Source organism: Tupaia chinensis, unplaced genomic scaffold (genome assembly GCF_000334495.1).
Source record: "Tupaia chinensis unplaced genomic scaffold, TupChi_1.0 Scaffold143861_1, whole genome shotgun sequence".
NCBI classification, from domain to species: Eukaryota; Metazoa; Chordata; class Mammalia; order Scandentia; family Tupaiidae; genus Tupaia; species Tupaia belangeri.
The window spans coordinates 263,465-281,075 of NW_006203712.1; the positions used below are offsets into that span (position 1 = coordinate 263,465).

The 17,611-nt window shown below is 45.9% G+C and overlaps 1 protein-coding gene across 1 annotated transcript in view; it reads left to right on the forward strand.

Moving 5' to 3' along the window:
• HNRNPUL1 (heterogeneous nuclear ribonucleoprotein U like 1) overlaps positions 1-17,611 on the forward strand; it is a gene marked incomplete in the record, with an annotated part of 54,383 nt that overhangs the window by 7,480 nt on the left and 29,292 nt on the right. Inside the window, 5 exon segments of the mRNA XM_006165273.3 lie at positions 901-1,060; positions 5,097-5,161; positions 6,832-6,971; positions 11,306-11,405; positions 14,084-14,196. Of these exon segments, the coding sequence (XP_006165335.3) occupies positions 901-1,060; positions 5,097-5,161; positions 6,832-6,971; positions 11,306-11,405; positions 14,084-14,196 (578 nt within the window).

Sequence of the window (17,611 nt, forward strand, 5' to 3'; positions counted from 1 at the left end):
AAGCAGCATTGCCCTGGAGTCTTCTCTAAGAGATTTGGTCCACATGCCAAAGCTGGGAGTGACCTGGGTGGTGTCAGATTGCTGAGATGAGTATATACGAGTGTGCCACAACATTAGGGATAAGCGGGAGAAGTGAGGCTAAACTATATCGTGGTTTGACTTTGGTTAGGCACTTATTTTTACTGTTGTCCATAGCATCTTGTCCCATCCTGACTTCCTGTTTGTGATGTGACTTAATGAGGTTATCATACTGATGGGATGACTTAACTGTAAACCCTTCTGTTCTGGAGTGATTCTGAGCTTTCTGGTATGGTGATTAAAGCCAGTAGAGTTATTTGCAGGACAATACTACGGGATGTACCTTCACTTTCTCCCTGGCCAAACTGTAGAAGCTTTGTGAGAATTGAGGTGGTGAAGTTCTTTGGGAGGAGAAATTGGAGTTTATAGGGTCACGGCATCTCAGAATTTACAAGAATCGTAGGCGTCCCCAGTGTCTCATTCCCTCACAGTGCAGGCCATCATAGCTGTTCACTTTCACTGGCCTTTGGCAATGTAGTCAAAGATAGCTGTTTCACCCTAGGGTAGGCCCTTAGGGAGTTTGTCGTTATTTGTTGCTGAGTCTTTGCTCCTCTCCAAGAAGCTCAAGAGTTACCTGACTGACGTCTGTCACCCTTTCAACTGCCAGGAATGGCTGGCTCTCTGTCCTGCCTTTACCCTAGCCCTGTCCTCCAGGACAGCCTTCTTGACTTGCTTAGCAGGCTTCTGTTAAACCCAGCAAGCTCTCTGTGTCCAGCCTTTCTCTACTGTAGTCAGAATCCTGCTGACATGTGAGGTAAAAGGGACCAGGAAAGTGATAGACAAGCAGTGTCTAAGAGTCCTAACCATCTGAATCTGTCCCAGCAGTAGAAGTGAAGACGGAGATGAAGCAAGAAGCACCTTCTAGCTTCCTCCCTCCTGACGCTTCTCAACTCAAGCCAGACAGACAGCAATTCCAGAGTCGCAAGAGGCCTTATGAAGAAAACCGGGGACGGGGATACTTTGAGCATCGAGAGGATAGGAGGTGGGTATATGAGGTGGCGGTTACCCTTTTTCCCGTAGGTCTCTATGTCTATAGTCCCATGCCCACTGGGGACCTTGATTCTAACAGAGGCTGAGCAGTTGTGCCTGCCCTCCTACCCTCACTACCAGATTCACCTTTCCTTTTTTTGTTTTGTTTTGTTTTGTTTTTTAGTTTTGAAGAGATTTTTTGCTATAGGATGCGTATAATCACTGGAGAGACAGAGAGACAGAAAGCAAGAAATCACCCCCCAGTGGGGATGGCCACGCCACAATCCCTTCTTTCCGGATTTTGGGCACGAATGCACATGCGCCCAACATGAGTTTTAAGCCCCCCGGTCTGGGACTTGAACTGTGGTCGACTACATGGGAATCTAGTGATGTAACCATTGTGCCATCTGCTGGTCCCCAGATTCACCTTTCCTACGTTCTCTTAGTTCCTCTCTTCTTACTTAGTACATATAGATATGTTCCAAACACCTTAGACATTCACATATGAGATGTCACCCTGCTTTTTCAGGTCTTTGCCTTGCCATCTCTACAGTCCTGCACAGTGTCCTGTTCTTATTAGGCTGTTTGATGTTCTTGTAAGAAAGATCTATTTCCTGACCCTACTCCCAGACACCCCCTTCCTCCCATCTGTCTATTCAGTGCCTTCATGAGGTGTCCACCCTTGGGCAGGTATGCCGGGCTCCAGGACATGGGGAACATTGAGATAATGTGGACAGTGGGTCTTGCTTTCTATTGTCCCCAAAAAAGATGAAGACACACAAATAAGTCATAATCCCATGGGGGTAGTCAGGATGTGGGTGAGCTTTAGGTGCTCACAAGAGGGAGTGGCATCTTTGACATTTCCCTTTCCTGGCACGCCCTCCCTGTTCTTCCTCCCGTGGCCCAGTTCCTTCCCACCCCTCCCACTTTCCCTGTCTGAAAGCCTTTTTCAATCGTGGAAGCTCAGATGACCACTCCTCCTCTACTTGTCTGGACTGGTGATCTGACATTTTATTTTACCTACCTGGTGGGCTCCCTTCTCTCACTGCATGGCAGAGCTTGGGTCTCATAAGCTGAGTAAGTTAGGACAAGGAACTCACCTCAAATGAGCATTTTCCACTGCCTCCCACAGAGCAGAGGTCTAGGAGCTACTCGTTGATGGAGAGAAGAGCAGAAGGGAATCCAGGGCTGACAGGGAAAGCTCCCCAGGATGAGCTTCGCGTGGGACGAGCTCGTTCCCTGTACCAGATTCTGCACTAGCACACAGCAGGCCGAAAGAGCACTCCGCCACAGGGCAGTCTGCAGGTGGGGAGGGCCAACTGCCAGATGGACCTGGGCTGCCTGATGTGTATAACTGCTGGTCTCGGGCCATTCAGGCAGGACCCCGAGTATTAGACCCCACCTTTCTACTTCTTTCTCTTACTTCTATGTAGCAGAAACCAGCAGTACTTTAACAAAGTCCCTTTTTTAGTGTTTTGGTAGGAAATCTTATTTATAATTTACTGTAGTCAGAATCCTGCTGACATGTGAGGTAAAAGGGACCAGGAAAGTGATAGACAAGCAGTGTCTAAGAGTCCTAACCATCTGAATCTGTCCCAGCAGTAGAAGTGAAGACGGAGATGAAGCAAGAAGCACCTTCTAGCTTCCTCCCTCCTGACGCTTCTCAACTCAAGCCAGACAGACAGCAATTCCAGAGTCGCAAGAGGCCTTATGAAGAAAACCGGGGACGGGGATACTTTGAGCATCGAGAGGATAGGAGGTGGGTATATGAGGTGGCGGTTACCCTTTTTCCCGTAGGTCTCTATGTCTATAGTCCCATGCCCACTGGGGACCTTGATTCTAACAGAGGCTGAGCAGTTGTGCCTGCCCTCCTACCCTCACTACCAGATTCACCTTTCCTTTTTTTGTTTTGTTTTGTTTTGTTTTTTAGTTTTGAAGAGATTTTTTGCTATAGGATGCGTATAATCACTGGAGAGACAGAGAGACAGAAAGCAAGAAATCACCCCCCAGTGGGGATGGCCACGCCACAATCCCTTCTTTCCGGATTTTGGGCACGAATGCACATGCGCCCAACATGAGTTTTAAGCCCCCCGGTCTGGGACTTGAACTGTGGTCGACTACATGGGAATCTAGTGATGTAACCATTGTGCCATCTGCTGGTCCCCAGATTCACCTTTCCTACGTTCTCTTAGTTCCTCTCTTCTTACTTAGTACATATAGATATGTTCCAAACACCTTAGACATTCACATATGAGATGTCACCCTGCTTTTTCAGGTCTTTGCCTTGCCATCTCTACAGTCCTGCACAGTGTCCTGTTCTTATTAGGCTGTTTGATGTTCTTGTAAGAAAGATCTATTTCCTGACCCTACTCCCAGACACCCCCTTCCTCCCATCTGTCTATTCAGTGCCTTCATGAGGTGTCCACCCTTGGGCAGGTATGCCGGGCTCCAGGACATGGGGAACATTGAGATAATGTGGACAGTGGGTCTTGCTTTCTATTGTCCCCAAAAAAGATGAAGACACACAAATAAGTCATAATCCCATGGGGGTAGTCAGGATGTGGGTGAGCTTTAGGTGCTCACAAGAGGGAGTGGCATCTTTGACATTTCCCTTTCCTGGCACGCCCTCCCTGTTCTTCCTCCCGTGGCCCAGTTCCTTCCCACCCCTCCCACTTTCCCTGTCTGAAAGCCTTTTTCAATCGTGGAAGCTCAGATGACCACTCCTCCTCTACTTGTCTGGACTGGTGATCTGACATTTTATTTTACCTACCTGGTGGGCTCCCTTCTCTCACTGCATGGCAGAGCTTGGGTCTCATAAGCTGAGTAAGTTAGGACAAGGAACTCACCTCAAATGAGCATTTTCCACTGCCTCCCACAGAGCAGAGGTCTAGGAGCTACTCGTTGATGGAGAGAAGAGCAGAAGGGAATCCAGGGCTGACAGGGAAAGCTCCCCAGGATGAGCTTCGCGTGGGACGAGCTCGTTCCCTGTACCAGATTCTGCACTAGCACACAGCAGGCCGAAAGAGCACTCCGCCACAGGGCAGTCTGCAGGTGGGGAGGGCCAACTGCCAGATGGACCTGGGCTGCCTGATGTGTATAACTGCTGGTCTCGGGCCATTCAGGCAGGACCCCGAGTATTAGACCCCACCTTTCTACTTCTTTCTCTTACTTCTATGCAGCAGAAACCAGCAGTACTTTAACAAAGTCCCTTTTTTAGTGTTTTGGTAGGAAATCTTATTTATAATTTAGGATAATTTGAAAGAGAAAGACTGCAAAAAATGGGTCATTTCAAATCCTTTCAGATGCAAGATACTAAGAACCTGTTACGTGGATAGATTGCAGTTACTAAGGTTTATCTAGGCTCTTGCACGTTCCCTTCCTGCCCCAGCTTGCTCTGCTCTGTGATCCCACTGCCTCTCTTCACTCACAGAGTTCAATGTGAAGGCCATTCTCAGCTTATAGAGGGCATGGACCAGAATCTCAGGGTGTGACAGAAAGGTTTTGGAAATCTTCCCTAAATGATTCTCATGCCCTTTTAAAACAGCATGCCCTGGGAATCAGCAGTTAGCGTAATGGCTATGTCGCTGCACTCCCACGTAGTCGACCGCAGTTCGCATCTCGGACCCGGTGCCTTAAAACTCACGCTGGGCGCGTGTGCGTGTGTGCCCAAGATCCCGAGAGGAAAATGGAGGAGAAGGGATTGCGGTGTGACCATCCCGCCTGGGGGGTGATTTCTCGTTTTCTGTCTCTATGTCTCTCTCTGTCTTTCTGGCGAGCGCATGCGCCCTATAGCAAAAACCTCTCCAAAAAAAAAAAAAAAAAAAAAAAACAGCATGCCCACTGCAGTCCTGGTTCCCACCCTACGCATCTGCAGGCATTGCTCTTAGTGCAGCTAGGTAGGGTTCCAGAGTTCTTACCCCTCGTGTCTGGGAGACAAAATTGACATCTAGGAGTCAGTCTAGAAGCCACTTCTAAATTCCAACAGAAGCTTTGTTCCCTTCCTTTGCTTGTTCCACTCTTTGGTGACTTAACTGGTCTTTTTGACACAGGGGCCGCTCTCCTCAGCCTCCTGCTGAAGACGACTTTGATGACACTCTTGTTGCCATCGACACATGTGAGTCATTGGCATGCCCGTCTATTCCTGCCTTCACTCAGTTTTGGGAAGCTGCCTTGACCTTCACCAGAATCCCTGCCTGGCATTGTCCAGAGCTGCCATTAGTCCAGATGTGAGACATAGCATAGACTGGAGCAAGGGCACTGGTTTGGAAACAGAGGGCCCACTCCCCACTCAAACTGCAGCAAGTCATTCTACTCCTCCGAGCTCTACAGAGGCATAATCCTGCCCTACTACTTCAGTGAGTTTTCAGTGAGTCTCCTCAGAGAATGGATACGAGGAGAAAGAGCAATTTGGAAACGCTGAATGCTCTCTACACACAGCACTCTCATCTAAGCAGGAAGGGTATCTGAGTGCTGCCAGGGAAACTTAACTCTTTGCTAACCAGTCCCCAATTTCCATCAGCTGCTCACTTTCTTGGTGAAGTCAATGCTACTTTGTCCTCTGAGATACAAAGAGAGCAAAGTGTCTGCTCTGCTCCTGTCTTCCAGTTCAGTTTTCTTTTCATTGGATAAGTGGCTTTTGCCTTGACTGTGCCTCTACGCACTTAGAGGAATGATTATAGAAGTTCTATCCCTCTTCAGACCTCCTAATTCATAATCTGAGTGATAGAGCCTGTGAATCTGAATTTCGTACATACCCAGAAGCCTAGTTAGATCTGAAAACACTGAGCAGCTCAGCAGAGCACAAGACTAGCGACAAGTCACATGTGTATTTTGTTATGTAGCTCTTGTTTATAGAGCACCGGCTGCATGCTTTGGTGAGAAATAAAAGACATTCTGTATACAGTCTCTTTTGTCACTGGCTCTCAAAGACAGATGTATACAGAGTAAAACTAAACGTTTTTAAAAGTACTGGGTGGCAATGTTCCATGAAGTAGCTTCTGATCAAATGCCAAACACATAGACCGTGGTGCTCAGCCTTAAGAAGGACTTTCTCAGAGACAGAATGTGCCCCTAGAAGAGTGAGAAGAGTCAAAGCTATAGAAGAAGAGGCCTAGAGTCATGGAAAAAGGTGGAAGCCTGTGATGCAGCTAGGCATTGGTGCCTGGGTGGCAGGTGTGGATTGGGGCCAGGTGCTTGTACAGCTGTCGGCCCCAGATGTTTGTCTCCCAGACTGAGAGTTTACATACTGTGGTGGTTGGAGTGTATGGTATTGGGGATTGGTGTTTTGTATTATAAAATCTAAATTTGAAACTGGTGAGAGTATGGACCCTCTCCCTAGCAAGTGTACACCCTTGTCGAAGGCATAGGTGCACGATTTCTAAGGGTCCCCTGAGTCCATCCTTGGAGCACGCAGGCGAAGAGCTCCAGGTCCTGTGCGGCGTGGCATAGCCCAGTTTACAGTAGTCCAGGCCCTTCTACTCAGAGGGAGTCTGCTCAGGGTATGCACTGGTCCCTGTTGAACCTGCCCCGTGTGGGATCCGCCGCCTTAATACCACACCACTTCACTGGCCCCTGCCTCCTCCTTTATAACTGCTGCAAAACTTTTTGTGACATGGATGAACCACAATATAAATAGTGCCTTTTTTTCTTTTTAGGAATTATTTAACTTTATTTATTTATTTAGCTTAGGTACTCCTGGTCAGCACCTTGGGGAGCTTCTCTCTGCCTCACCCTCTCTCAGGACCTTTAAAACATCTCCCAGCTATAGTCTTTTTCCCTCCACAGATAACTGCGACCTACACTTCAAGGTGGCCCGAGACCGGAGTAGCGGCTATCCACTCACAATTGAGGGCTTTGCATACCTGTGGTCAGGAGCCCGTGCCAGCTATGGCGTCAGAAGGGGCCGTGTATGCTTCGAGATGAAGGTGAGGAGGAGGAGGAGAAGGAATAGAGACAGAAAGGAGGTCCATTCACTGAAATAGCCCATCACCAGCCACCTTGATCAGAGCCATGACAGCACAAGAGACTGGACTGAGTGTGCGCAGATGATGTCCAAGCAAACAAAAGAATGAGGCGCTCAGGCACTCAGACTACGCCACTGAAGTGTTAACTCCCAGCCAGTCTAGGGTTACACATTTGTAGAATTGGGAAAAGGAGTTGAGAAGAAAAGTGATCTAGAAAGAATGGACTCAAGTATCACTAATTAAAGGGAGGCTAGAGGTCAAGCAGGCCAAAGAACTACCAGCTTGGGCCATCATCTACTGTCATTTCTCCCAGGTCTGTGTCAAGTTATATTTATGAAAATAATATGTTCTTATATCTAACAAGTTTAGACAGCATGGGAGAGTATAAGATTTAAAAAGCAGAAATTATTTTTGGGCACTGTCAATCCCCATCCTCCTGCCCAGAGTGCATATTAGCCATTTCTTGTGGCTCTGAACATGTTTATGATACCTAACCTTGGTAGAGCTCTTTGCCTGCACAAGATACAGTGCCAAGCTCCTTGTGTGGATTATTACCATTTATCCTCACAAGAGTATCATGAGATAGGTAGTTATACCCAGTTTCTTGAGGTGGAAGCTGACATAAAATTATATTTTACTTAATAAGACACCATCAGTTTAAGTGGCACATTATTATTTTTAAGAATTATTTTTTGGGACCAGCAGTTAGCGTAATGGCTATGTTGCTGGACTTCCACGTAGTCGACTGCAGTTCGCGTCCCAGACCCGGTGGCTTAAACTCACGCCAGACGTGTGTGCGTGCGTGCCCAAGATCCCGAGAGAATAGAGGAGAAGGGATTGCAGCGTGGCCATCTCCCCTGGGGGGTGATTTCCTACTTTCTGTCTCTCTGTCTCTCTCTGTCTGTCTGGCGAGCACACGCACCCTATAGCAAAAACCTCTCATAAAAAAAATACTATTTTTTATTTAATTTTATTAATTATTTTAATTTGACCAGAGAGGAACAGAGCAACAGAGAGAGTGAGAAAGCAAGCCACCAGGTCTGGGACACGTTTTGGACACTCCCACATAGCTGGTGGCTTGCTTTCTCACTTTCTCTCTTTCTCTCTCTCTCTCTCTCTCTCTCTGGTCAAATTAAAATAAATGATTGAATGAATAAAATTAAATAAAAAGGAATTCTTAAAAAAAAAAAAAGAGAGAGAAAGTAAGAAATGACCCCCTCCAGAGGAAATGGCCACACTAGATTTACCCTTCATTCTCTTCCTGGGATCTTGAGCATGCACACACACACACTCCTGGTATGATTTTCAAGCCACCGGGTCCAGAACTCTTAACTGCAGCTGGCCATATGGGAGTCCAGTGACATAACTGCTGTGCTACCTGCTGGCTCTCTCTCTTTTTTGTTCTTAGAGAGATTTTTGCCATAGGACGCGTGTCCTTGCCGGAGAGACAGAGACGGACAGAAAGTGAGAAATCACTCCCCAGAAGGAATGGCCACGCCACAATCCCTTGTCAATTTTCCTCTTGGGATCTTGGGCACATGTGTTGGCATGTTTTTGTTTAGTTTTGTTTTGTTTTTTTAAAGAATTTCTGTTTTTTGGGGCCAGGTAGCGTAATGGCTATGTCGCTGGACTCCCACATAGTCAACCGTGGTTCGAGTCCCGGACCCGGTGGCTTAAACTCACGCCAGGCACATGTGTGTGCGTGCCCAAGATCCTGAGAGGAAAATGGAGAAGGGATTGCGGCATCCTCTCCAAAAAAAAAAAAAAAAATTCTGTTTTTTAAAATAATTAACTTTATTATTTAAATTTGACCAGAGGGAGACAGAGGAGGTGGGGGTGGGGGGAGAGTGAGAAAGCAAGCCATCAGGTCAGGGACTTGACATGGTCAGCCATGTGGGAGTCCAGCGCCCTTAACTACTACAACATCTGCCCCTGGGCGTGCATTTAAGTTGTCAGATTGTGGTGGACTATGTGGGAATCCAACACTGTAACCATTACTCCATCTGCTGACTGCCCCCCCCCATATATTTTTTAAATTGCCAGAGGGTGTGGGCACTTGGCAGAGAGAAAGAGAACACCCCAAATGGGACATAGTTACACTGTAATCTTTTTTGCACTGTTTCTTCGTCCAGTCAGATTTTGAACATGCATGTGCATGCACCCAGCCACCAGGGCAGGGATTCAAACTGTAGTTGGCCATTTGGGATCCAGCTTTCTGCACAGTGTTTAACCATTGCTTTTCTTTTATAAACACTTTTTTAGGGATTATTTAACTTTATTTTTATTTATTTATTTTTATTTAACCAGAGAGGGGCAGAGTGAGAGAGAGAGAGAGGAAAAGTGAGAAACCAAGCCACCAGGTCCAGGACTCAAACTGCAGTCGGTCACATGGGAGTCCAGCGCCCTTAACTAACCACCATGCCACCTGCCAGCCCACCACTGCTTTTCCAGGCAATCCTATCAGTGCCTCCTAGATTTTTTTTTTCTCTGATTTAAAATATATATAAAGAATGCTTCATTGAATATTCTTGTACACATGCATACAAACACACGTAAATGTACAGGTACATGTACATACTCATACCTGTGTGAGTATATCTGTATCATAAACTAGAAGAATTACTGGGGCCTAGTAGGTGGCAAGGAGGTTAAGACACTGGATCCCACATGGCCAACTCTTGAGTTCAAGTCCTGGACTCATTGCCTTGAAAACCATTCTGGGTTGGGACCAACAATTAGCGTAATGGCTATGTCGCTGGACTCCCATGTAGTCAACCACAGTTCGAGTCCCAGGCCTGGCAGCTTAAACTCATACCAGGCGCGTGTGCGTACGTGCCCAGGATCCAAAGAAGAGAATGGAGAAGGGATTGCAGCATGGCCATCCCCCGGGGGGTGATTTCTCGCTTTCTTTCTCTCTGTCTCTCTCTGTCTTTCTGGCGAGTGCATCCCTCTTGCTTTCTGGCGAGTGCACATGCCCTATAGCAAAAAAATTTTAAAAATCTCCAAAAAAAGAAAGAAAAAAAAAAAAACATACTAGGTGCTTGTACGTGCATTCCCAAAATCCCAAGATGAAATGGAGGGGAAGGGATTGTGGAGTGGCCATTCCCCGAGGAGAGGGTTTCTCACTTTCCTCATCCCCTTCTTTCTGTTTCTCTGGCCAGTGTATGCACCCTATAGCTGCCCTCCCACTCCCAAATAAAAAGTGGAATGCTGGGTGTAAAAATGTGTGGATTTACACAGGTGTTTTTATAGAGGAGTTTTTTTTTTAAGAGGTTTTTGCTATAGGGTGTGCGTGCTCGCCAGAAAGACAGAGAGATAGAAAGCGAGAAATCACCCCCCAGGGGGCATGGCCACGCCACAATCCCTTCTCCTCCATTCTCCTCTCGGGATCTTGGGCATGCACGCACACGCACCTGGCGTGAGTTAAAGCTACTGGGTCCAGGACTCGAACCGCAGTTACTACATGGGAGTTCAGCGACATAGCCATTACACTAACTGCTGGTCCCGAGAAATTTTTTTGTTATAGGGTGCATGGGCTCACCAGAGAGAGAGAAGCAGAGAAAAAGCAAGAAATCACCCCCCAGAGAGGATGGCCACGCTTCAATGCCTTCTCCTCTGTTCTCTTGGGATTTGGGGCATACACGCACACAGGCTTGGTGTGAGTTTTAAGCCCCTGGGTCCAGGACTCAAACTATAATCGACTACATAGCAGTCTAGTGATGTAACCATTATACTATGTGCTGATCTCATGGATTCAGTTTTGATAAAGACTACTACATTGTATTCCAAATACATTATACCAGTTTTTTTTTTTTTTTTTTTTTTTTCTACCAAGTATTATGGGAGTCCTTCAAACTAAAGAAAACTATTTTGAGATGCCAGCCTCTATGGTCCTGCACTCTCCCAATCCCTTTAGAGACCCTGGTTTTAGTGTAACGCAACAGGCTCTTCAGAAATGTTTAAACACCCTCCATAGCAGCATGGACCCTTGCTAGCTTTTTTATTTTTTAAGAATAATTTTATTCTTTGTCTGTCTTTCGTTCGTTCGTTCGGTCTTTCTTTATTACTTTATCGAAGTTGACCAGAGAGAGAGAAGGAAAGTGAGAAAGCAAGCTGCCAGGTCTGGGACCTGAACCACTGTCAGCCGTGTGGTAGTCTAGTTGCCCCAACAACCACACCACCTGCCAGCCCCCCTTGCTAACTTTTAATGCTTGATGTATCTCCCTCCTGTATTGCCTCATAACCCACCAGCTTTTAGGGAATGAATCCCAAGCCCGCTTGTCCTCTGTCCCCAGATCAATGAAGAAATCTCCGTGAAGCACCTTCCATCTACTGAGCCTGACCCCCACGTTGTCCGTATTGGCTGGTCCCTGGACTCTTGCAGCACCCAACTAGGTAAGGAAAGTGCAGCTAAACTCTCTGGATGGTAGTGATTGTCCCTACCCCTGATTTCTCAAGTCTTTTGAGAGTCCCTTTCCGGCGTGGGACTCAGAATTGGCCTGGATAAAACAGACACAAGGATTAGGTGTAGGCCAAGTTAGTGTATACCTTTGGGTATGTGCTGTTGTCTTCAGCCATACTAGATTCAGTTGGAAGGACCTTAATCTTGTTACAGCTTTACAAAGAATTAATTCTTATTCTTCACCTTTCAGGAGAAGGTCTAAAGTACTCTGTAAAAAACTGTCCCCTTTCTTTAAAAAACATCAGTTGTCTCTTGCCTTTAAGCCATGTTAAAAATTAAGTTCTCAGGCTCCATAAGTTCTCTATGAGTTTTTAGTCCAGAGTCTAACCTAGAGTAAAATGAGAAGCAGAGATCTGGGTTCCAAGACTGGTTGGCACAGATTGACAGGGGCAGCCCATTGAAAGATTTTGAACTTTCACAGGACCCTAGGCCTTAATGACCTTTTGGCCCCAAGTGACTTTGATGACCAGTACTGAGACCTGCTCTGGTCAGATGAATGTTCTAATTATGAAAATAATATATGCTCCCAGGAAAAATGTAAGCTATACAGGGGGCCAGCAGGTGGCTTGGTGGTTAGAGAGCTGGATTCCCACATAGCCAACCAGTTGAGTCCCAGACTGAGCCGCTTGAGGATCATGCCGGGTTTGTATGCCCAAAATCCCAAGAAGAGGTTGCAGAAGAAGGGATTGCAGTGTGGCTATCCCCCCAGGGGGTGATTTCTCCCTTTTTCCTCTCTCCCTCCCTCCCTCCCTCTCTCTCTCTCTCTCTTCTCACTTTTCCTCTCTCTCTCTCTCCCTCTCTCTCTCAAGCACACGTACTCTCTAGCAAAAACCTAAAAAAAAAAAATTAAGACAGAGAAAGATGAAAATCCCTCCTAAACCTGTGAAATAACATGACCAATGTTAACATTTAATCTATAGTCTTCTGGACCTATTTTCTTTTTTTGGAAAGATTTTTGCTGTAGGGCGCATGTGCTCACCAGACAGACAGAGACAGAGAGATAGAAAGCGAGAAATCACCCCCTGGGTGGATGGTCACACCGCAATCCCTTCTCCTCCATTCTCCTCTTGGGATCTTGGGCACGCACGCACATGTGCTTGGCGTAAGTTTAAGCCACTAGGTCCAGGACTCGTACCGCGGTTGACTACGTGCGAGTCCAGCGACATAGCCATTATGCTAACTGCTGGTTCCTATAGTACAGCTTTTTGACCACTGCATAATTTTCCATTCCCTAATGGTATTGTTTAACAAGTCTCCTTTTTTAGCTTGATTGTTGCAGTTGTTGTTGCTGTTTAGTACTTGAGCTGCTATCCTTGTATGTAATAGCCTGGCCACCTAGAAGTAGATATATTAGGTCAAAAGGAGTACTAGCTCTCATGTCTGCATGAATTAAATCTTTTGAGTTTACGACTCATAGGCATTCTTATTTTATCTTGGTCTCAGTTTTGTTTTTGTTTTTTAAGAGTTATTTTTTTTAATTTTATTTATTCATCTGTTTATTGTAATTTGACCAGAGAGAGAGGGAGAAGGGAAGTGAGAAAGCAAGCTACCAGGTCCAGGACTCAAACTGTGGTCGGCCATGAGGGAGTATCCAGCGCCTTAAACACCACACCACCTGCTGGTCCTTTGGTCTCACTTCTGAGATGTAGGTGATGAGCACTTGATGTGGAAGAGGAGACAAAGGTCCATTGACATGTCCAGGGTCACACAGCTTGTCAAAGCAGAGTCAGGAACAGAATCTGGAACACATCCTTGTCGTTCTCTGCTTTGGGGTTCCAGTCCAAAGATCTATATGTAACCAAGGTGTCAGTATTGCTTTTGGGATCTCAGTCAGATCACTTCAGCAGCTAATTCTTGTTTTTGAGAGAGAGATTTTTTTTGCTATAGGGTGCATGCACTTGCTAGAGAGAGACAGACAGGAAGTGAGAAATCACCCCCCTGGAGGTAAGGCCACGCCGCAATCCCTTCTCCTCCATTCTGCTCTCGGGATTTTGGGCACGCATACACACACATCCGCGGTGAGTTTTAAGCCTCCAGCTCCAGGGCCATTGTTGACTACGTACATGCGAGTCCAGTGACAGCCATTACGCCATCTGCTGGTCCCTTCAGCAGCCAATTCTTTAGCTTGAGGAAATCCAGTATCTTTTCATAGGGTCAATTCTCATGGTTCACATCCCTAGGGTCAGTTCTCATGGTTTCCAGAAGCAAATCCCAACCCTTGTACTGATTTCTACCAAAAATGCACTGGTGCCAAAAATTGACACTAGTAGACTTAACTGAGTATCGATGTCACAGGGAAGGGTTCTTCTCAATGTACAGCAGTCCTCCGTCCCAGCACCTCCTTCCTCCTTCATTCTTTCAGATCCTCCCTTTGCCTGCAGAGCAGTTCAGTTCCACTCCTACTACAGACTTAAGCCCTAACCCATCAAGCCCTCAGGAGTCCTGCATAACACAGGGCTTCCTTCCAGCCTCCCCACCCCTCAGCAGAAACCCCATCTGATTAGTAAAACAGTGAAGAATATGGCTTTTTTCAGAAATAGAAGTGTGTGACAGCCACAGAAGCCGGTATGACCTTACAGGTTTAAACTGCTCCTTTTGTTTATCCCATCAGGTGAAGAGCCTTTTTCCTATGGCTACGGAGGCACTGGGAAGAAGTCTACCAACAGCCGATTTGAAAACTACGGAGACAAGTTTGCAGAGAACGATGTGATTGGCTGCTCTGCGGTGAGTGCAAGCAACCTATGAGTTGGCTGAACCAGAAGTTGGGCTGCAGGCCCTTTTCACATTACTCTGTCCCTCATCTGCCCCATGTCCGGCCACTGTTGCTACAAACTTCTTTGTGTAGAATGTCATTCTGTGTGAACTTTTGTTCTCCTATCCCCTCTGCTCTTTTGTGCAATTCTTAAGAGATCTTAGAACTGCAGGTGTGCAGTCTTCCTTTCTACCTAGTATCAGAATAACATTTTCTCTTACCCCCTTTTATTCGCCAAAAGGTGTATGTGCTCACCAGAGACGGAGGGAGAGGGAGAAAGCACCTCTGAGTGAGGCACAATCCCTCCTCCATTTCTCCTTTCTTTGAGGATTTTGGGCATGCATGCACTCCTGGCATGTCTTTTAAGCCACCAGGCTGGGATTCAAAGCACACAGTGAGCCATCCTAAAAGTGACATTTTCTAAACAAGCCCAGGAATTTGTCTACTTTTGCTAGGGATACACTTTTCTGATCCTTCAGGCTGTGGGATTGGCGCTTGCCTGAGATTGGTATCATCTTATCTCCACATTTCTCTCTCTTCATCTCACATTGGTTGGGCCAGACTTCCTACAGTGTGCTGCCTTCTGGAAGAACAGAGGTAGATGCAAAACAGCAAAGTAGAGAGTGCCTGAGGTGCTGTCACACTTCAGTCCTGGAGAGCACTGCCCGACAACCACAGTGCTGTGCGATATGACTGTCCCTGCTCTTCTACTCCCAGCAACTTACTGTCCTGCCTTTTGGTCCCTTCTAAATGAGAATCTCTACACTTACCTCAGAATTTTGGAGTCATTAAGTAAATCCATTAAAAGCACTTAAAAGAATGCCTGATGAATAGTAAGTGTTCAGTAAATACTAAATGCTAGGGAGTTCTGAGAGATGTTTGTAAAATGTGCCATGAGGCCCCAGAGGAAGTGACTATCCAGGTGGAGTCTTCCTCTTGGTCTCATTCTCTCTCTCTCTCCCTCATATTTGTTTGTGTGTATTTTTTTTTTCCTCTTTTCATTCAACTTTGAAATAATTTCTAACTTAAGAGAAAAAGCATAAAAATGAAGAATTCTCATAGAGTCTTACCCAGGTTCTAACAACTTTGTTGGGGTATGTATATGGTTTTTATCTGACCCATTCGAGAGTAGATTGCATATGTCATATCTTTTATAGATATTTCTTATACTGTGTTTCATAGGAACAGAGCTATTATCTTTTTTTTTTTTTTTGGAGAGGTTTTCGCTATAGAGCGCGTGCGCTCGCCAGACAGACAGAGAGAGACAGAGAGACAGAAAGCGAGAAATCACCCCCCAGGGGGGATGGTCACGCCGCAATCCCTTCTCCTCTCGGGATCTTGGGCACGCACGCACACGCGCCCGGCGTGAGATTTAAGCCACCGGGTCCGAGACGCGAACCGCGGTCAACTACGTGGGAGTCCAGCGACATAGCCATTACGCTAACTGCTGGTTCCCCAGAGCTATTATCTTAACCACAGTATAATTATCAAATTTAACGTCAATGTAATACTAGTATCTACTCCATGGTCCACATTTAAATTTTTCATTTATCCTGACCATACCCTTCAGTACAGTTTATTTTCTGATTCGGGATTCAATCTAGGATCATGTATTGGGTTCTTTTGTTACGTCTTTTTAGTCTTAAGTAAGCTCTTAGCCTTCCTTTGTATTTCATGACCTCGTTCATGATCTATTTACTAAAACAAAAAATAATTTTTTTAAGTTCATTTTTACCATAAGGCATGTGCAGTCGCTGGTGAGAAATAGAAACAGTAAGAAGGGAGGCCAGCAGGTGGCATGGTGGTTGAGGGTTCTGGACTCTCACATGGCTGTAGACCAGGCCTGGCACCTTGCTTTCTCACTTTCTCTTTCTCTCTCTCTGTACATCTCTTGTCAGATTTAAATAAATACATACATACATACATAATCACACACACACTTTATATGTGTGTGTGTGTGTGAATATGTATGTATGTATGTATGTAAATAAAATCTTAAAAAAAGAAAAAAGAAACAGTGAGAAGAAAAGTGAGAAATCACCCTCCTGGAGAATGGCCACACTGCAGTCTTTCATCTTCCATTTTCTTCCTGGGATTTTGGGCATGAATGCAGACACGTGTGATTTACAAGCTGCCAAGTCCAGGACTCAAACTGCAATCGACCATATGGGAGTCCAGCACTGTAACCTCTATACCACCTCCTGGCCCCATGGAAATTTTTTTTTATATATAATTATTTTATTTAACTTTAATTAATTTATTCATTTTAATTTGACCAGAGAGGGAGGGAGAGAGAGAGAGAGAGAGAGAGAGTGAGTGTCCAGGTCCAGGACTCATACCATGGTTGGCCTTGTGGGAGTCCAGTGCCCTTAACCACCACACCACCTATTGGGACCAACAGCATAATGGCTTTGTTGCTGGACTCCCATGTAGTCGACTGTGGTTCGAGTCCCAGACTCGGGGGCTTAAACTCACACCGGGCATGTGTGCATGCATGCCCAGGATCCCGAGAGGACTGCGGCATGGCCATCCCCCTTGGGGGGTGATTTCTCACTTTTTGTCTCTCTCTGTCTTTCTGGCGAGCGCACGTGCCCTATAGCAAAAACCTCTCCGAAAAAGAAAAAAAAAATTAACCTTTTTTCCCCCTTAATTAGCAAACTCTGCATTGTTTTCTACTTAACAGTATATCTTGGCCATCTTGCCCTTTCCACATAGATATATATAGATATATAGATATCAATATCGATGTAGATATAGATCTAACTTAATTTAAAACATTTTTAAAAAATTTAAGGGGCCAGCAGGTCATGAAGCGATTAAAGTCTTGGATGTCCACATAGGTGACCATGGCGGAAGTCTCAGATGGGGTTGACCTGGTGAACCACAGTTCGGGCCCCAGACCCAGTGGCCTGAAAATCATGCCAGGTACACGTGTGTGTGTGTGTGCCCAAAATCCTGAGAGGAATATGGAGGAGAAGGGATTGCAGCATATTATCCTCCCGGGGGTGATTTCTCACTTTCACTCTCTCTGGCAAGTGCTTGCACCCTATCGCAAAAACATGAAAAGAAAGAAAAAAAATACTGTAGGGTGTGTGCACTTACAGAGTGAGGGAAAGCAAGAAAGTACTCCCTCCCGCCCAGGGGATGGCCATGCCTCCGTCCTCCATTCTCTTGAAATAGGGGCATGCATGCACATGCACCCAGCGTGTTTTTCAAGCTGCCAAGCCTGGGAGTTGAATGGCTTAATCAGCCATGTGAAATACATTTGCCTTAACCTCCATGCCACTGACTGGCCCAATTAACATCTTTTTTAATAATTATTTATTTTATTTTATTTTATTTTATTTATTCACTCATTTATTTTGACCAGAGAGAGATACAGAGAGA